At 49.7% G+C, this 5,000-nt stretch overlaps 1 protein-coding gene across 1 annotated transcript in view; it reads right to left on the bottom strand.

The window, feature by feature from the left end:
- LOC125955786 (BAI1-associated protein 3) overlaps positions 1-5,000 on the bottom strand; it is a 54,453-nt gene that overhangs the window by 1,605 nt on the left and 47,848 nt on the right. The window contains exons 9-11 of the mRNA XM_049686972.1: positions 3,839-5,000; positions 2,980-3,232; positions 1-2,896 (exon numbers count right to left, since the gene is read on the bottom strand). The exon at positions 1-2,896 is cut by the window's left edge and continues 1,605 nt beyond it; the exon at positions 3,839-5,000 is cut by the window's right edge and continues 191 nt beyond it. Coding sequence (XP_049542929.1) covers positions 2,805-2,896; positions 2,980-3,232; positions 3,839-5,000 — 1,507 coding nt within the window. The 3' untranslated portion in view covers positions 1-2,804. The remainder of the gene's footprint in view (positions 2,897-2,979; positions 3,233-3,838) is intronic.

Here is a 5,000-nt window from a genome sequence, read left to right as displayed (position 1 = left end):
GAATTTTGTGCTAATGGTACACGAGGTGAATGAGCCCCTCCCTCCGTTAGTTTATCATTACAAAATCACACCTTCGGTCGTCGCTTCTTATCCTTCTATCTTGGAGAGAACCTATCTTTGTTCGATCAGCATAATGTTGTTCATTGGTAAAAATATGATTAAAAACGAAGCCGCAGAGTGGTAGCAACCCTAACGGCACTTTCACTGTGCTAGCAGCACGCTTTATAGAGTGAAAAGATGCGAAAGAGAAGCCTAGAGTGCGCTTCCGCAGCCGCCACTACCGCTGACCGCTACCACACCATCGATGAGACCAGTTGCGGTTCATCCGGCTTCTTAAGGTACATCGAGAAATGATACACTTATTAGTTATCGCTTTGGTTTTTCGTTTGGTTTTGAAAGTGTTTTTCTGCTGCGAGTGAGTTAACGCCTAGGGGGCTCGCACTCGCACATTAAAGCTTGTCAGAGGTGGCAATGTGGGATTCTTATGCTTTTAGCAACACGGCGGCGCGAAAAGCGAGGGAAGGGCCGCCAGTGATAGCTAGCTAGTGGGATAGCGAGATAGTGAATGTACAACCGTGCGTTATCTCAACGAATCTCACCACCAGTACCCCCAATGCCTGCCGCTGCGCGTGCAGCCGTGCACGCACACTGCTTAGTACGAGTAAAGCCGGTTTCCAGTGCATTGATGATCCTGCGAGCAGCATAGTCAGCGGCTCGTAGATCGCAGTAGCCTATACAAGCTACTCATGGTTTTGTTTTTAGTTTGCATTTTGTAACTATTATTGGTTTAGCACATCTAAGCTCGACATTTACTATCTTTCTGTTGAGTATGGATTGTGATTATGCATTCGGCATCGGTCGCCGGCCTTTGGTTGACTGTGTCTCCGTTTAGGAGTAGGAGCAGTTGATGGATGAGCTTGTTTACAGTTTTATCAATCTGGCAAAATGATCATTTGAACGCAGACGCAGCGAAACCGAGGCTCGATCGGAAAAAGCTAAACGATAGTTTACCCGTATTGTTGGAAATGTGCCCAACTAGCTCGCAAGCAAGTAGACAACATGACATACCAAGCGCGCGCACTTTATGTTCAGGTTTTGCGAGAAAATTCGAATAACAATATGATTCACTACAACACGATCGCGTCATTTTAGTAAGAGATAAGCGATGATTGAACACTGGAATCGAATAAACGGTTTTACCATGCACATCCGGCACAACATATTAACAAAGTGATCAACAGACACACTAACGTAGAACTAGCACCAACCAAGTAACAAGTGCGTATCTCTGCACTGAAAATGGAATCAATTCCTTACTAACAAATCCAATACTTCGAAGGCGCCTAGCGAAAGCGCTCGTTAGCCACGAAATTCCTGTTCTTGTTCTACCTTGCTACGCATATAAACACACACACACACACATTAATTACCAGTCACAGCTACACAGCTATATGGCCGATACGATACTCGATGTCTCGACTCTCGCTAGGTTATTTCTACGGTAAAGTTCATCCCAAGATTGTGTGTACCCTTTGTACAGTAACTAGTAGGGAGAAGTAGAAAATGGTGGTCAGACCGGATAGTGGTAGAGTGATGGTAGAGAGAGTGGTACCCTCTGATAGCACAGGGGTAGGGGTGTAGTGTGGGGATGAGTGTAAAGGTGGGTGGAGCAAGGATGGAGAAGGTAGAGAGAAGAGAGAGAGAGAAAGAGAAAGAGAAAGAGAGACAGAGAGTGATAGAGAGTGCGCCGGTTTCTTATCGAAAAACCGTTTCCGTCTTGCGACGTGGCAATGCGTCCGGCGGCTTTCTAGTAGTCATTATTCATTCATAAGAAAATATCTGCAGTTTGTGAAAATTTACAGCTTAAAAGTTAACGCTCGCTGGCCCTCAAACACATGCACGCACTCATGCTCACAAACTCAGTCATACACGAGGGCACACGCGTACATTCGATCCGACCGTACCTCTAGACGCAATAGAATATTCACAAAATACTGTTTGTTCTGGTGGCCAGTCACTCATTCCATCGCGCACGCACAAACACACAGACACACACACATACACTCACATACGTTCTCGCGAGAGATCCTTTTGCCATTGATTGATGATTGATTCTTCCATCCATTCTGCCACCGATACCGAAGTGATGAGCTTCGCCAACGGGGTTCGCAGAAGATCGCGAGAGCTACCATTATTGTATATAAAGTTGGCTAGAAAAAAGGCTACGATAGTCTGCTAGTAGTTGTTGCTTCCGTTATCATCAATGAGCGTGCTACTACTGGTTGAGAGGGAGGTTTAGTAGAGAAGAAGGGTGGTTGTTCGTGTTTCGATAAGTTTTTTGAGTATGAGTTCGCCTAGGACGCACACCTGCACCTACAGCAAATGCATCCGATGGATTATCATTCTATGATTGTGCTAATAACTGGAATGGAACTTGCTCCGTCACCGCTGGGTAAGATCCTTTTGCAACCAGCAGTTGCAGGTTAGCGCGTGATCTGCTGACCTGAGCTCTCTATGTACATTAATCTTAAAGTGTATGCGAGTACCCGAGCACTCGTTTCATTTGAAGTGCTACACGTGCAGGAAGGCAATAGTTGGCTAGTTAAGATGTCCAACGGCGAGAGTGTAAGGATGCGTGGAGCACCGTCTTGGCTCACCCGGGGGGGGAGTTGGTGAGATCCGGTGGTTTTTTTTGTTCGGTAAAGCAGAAGAGGTGAGCTGCAGGTGTGTTGTAATTTGTGTGGTGATTGTGTTGTCGTCGTAATTCGTTGAAAAACGTTACAATATGAAGCCCACGGCTGTGCTTAACCCACGACACGGGCCTTCTGTTTACGCAAAAAGTCCATCGCGTTCTTATCGTTGACTCGTCCTTCTAGGATCTGCAGTATGGGATGATCTGTAGGTTGGATAGAGATAGTGGGAAGAAAAGCGAAACAATCGGTTAACCAGGAACCGATCATCATCGACTCAGAGACTTACTTTTATCCTTCATCTCGAGCAGTGGCAGCTCGATCGGTGCCAGGCTGTTGAAGTTGTCGATACTGTTCATGTTAAAGTTGGACGCCACCCCGGGAATGTTGGTCAGCGCGAGGAAGGCTTCGCCCGCGAAATCGTTCGCCGTCAGCACGTCGTGATCCATTACGGTGAACACAATCATGGCGGCCTCCACCTGGCACTGCTCCTGGGTGACGGAGAACTCGAAACACTCGTCAAACACCGGGTTGAGCGTTTTCTGTAACGAACAAGGGGCGATGCCGATGGAGCGTAACAAGCGGATTGCAGGTTATTAGCTGCTAGTGAGGGCTGTGACTATAGTGCGAGCGAGTGGCGGCCGAAAAGTGATCAATACGTGATGAGCGTGTGTATTCCAAACACGTTCAGATGTGCTCAGAAACTCACACACCACTACTGTGCCGCCGTTCTGTCAGTCTGGATTTAGTTACTGGAATTACTGAACCGTGTATAGGAAACTAGGAAAGGGCAGCAGGCACCAGGTCAGGTGAATCGATTGAAAAGTTGTGTGTCGTCAAAAACAGTCAAAGCCCTTCAGGCAGCTCCGATGACTGGCAATTGAAAGTAGCAGGCATAGCTAAGAGGATTACCAGGGAGGGATTCGCCGGGAATATATCAGACCAGCTAGTCTGGTGTGTCTGCGTTGGTACCTCTGGTAATGGAGTAGTGAGTTGAGTTGAATTGAATGGTACGCCGTTTTAGTACGGCTAATTGCACCGAAGTAATACCGGTAGCGGTAATGGGCCGTTTATGGGATTTAGACGTTTATCGTGGCCAGAGGATTACGCTGAGCATACAGCTCGTACCGACACTGGCGTGTACCTACCTTGTGTACGTTCGTTTGCTGCTCCGAGCAGTGCGAGAACACACGCCTTGGCATAAGCTCCACAATGACGAACGGATCGCTGAAACCATTCGGATCGAGCGGAATCACGTCCTTGGCGTGCAGTATCTCGACGCACAGGGAATCATGGTTGAAGTACGCCTTCACCGACAGTGTCCCCAGCGGTGTCGGTCCACCCGTGTTAAGCTGCTCCTGCAGCCGCTGCATGTAGAACAGATCGATCAGATGGTCGGTATCGGTCTTGTGGTACTGCAGCCGCTGCTCCACGCGCCAGAACGTATCGCTGTGCAGGATCTCCGGTGGCAAACCGAGACCTTCGGCGTTAAAGAACTCGCCCAGCAGCTGTAGCGCACCGTACATGCGGTCATGGAAGTTGGTCGGCTTTTCACCCTCACCGCCGGCATCCATTTGCTTCGCGAACTCCGTCAGCACACTGTTCCAGATGAGCGTCATGGCGCGGTAAAAGTTCTGCGATAGGAGCGTTACGTTGAGCGTCGCCAGATGGGAATCGAGATACTCTAGCAGTGGCATTACGGCTTGGTTCGCCGGGAGCGAGTCCGGTGACCAGGCCAGATGGAACACCGATTTCTGTAGTGGGGCCTGCATCGAGGCGGTTAGCTTCGTGAGGACACGGTCCGCCTTTGCCTCGAGCTGGGCGATCGTATTGTCGAGCAGGGTTTCCGCATTCTCCGGCAGTTGGTGCGTTTCCGGGTGAAACTCGGCCAAACCTCGGCGCACGTACTCGAGATTGTTGACGATCACGCACAGCTCGTCCGTCGAGCGGGCGGCGTTTTGCTGTTGCTGGTTTTGCTTGTCGTAGTACCCGGAACCACCGCTGTCCGCTAGCCCCTGGTGGATCAGATCGGAGTAAACGTTGGCCGTGGTGCAGACCAGATCGATGATGAGCGTTTCGTAGTGTGCGGCCGAACTGTGGTCCGGCCAGGCCAGGTTCTTCCAGAATTCGCGGATCTGGTAAAAGCAGGAGGCCGTATCGATGGACGAAGTACTGTGCCGGACGATACGCTCACCCTCGCACACCTGATCCACGTTCACGGCCGCCTTAATGCGCTGGATCGCTTTGGTTTTGCTGACCGATATCCAGCGCTGGACGGCCGGTTCGAACCACTCGTGGAAGTTCTGGAGA

This window comes from Anopheles darlingi, chromosome 3, assembly GCF_943734745.1.
Source record: "Anopheles darlingi chromosome 3, idAnoDarlMG_H_01, whole genome shotgun sequence".
Taxonomy (NCBI): Eukaryota; Metazoa; Arthropoda; class Insecta; order Diptera; family Culicidae; genus Anopheles; species Anopheles darlingi.
Note: the sequence above shows the minus strand (reverse complement) of the source record. Positions and strands in the feature narration are given on the sequence as shown.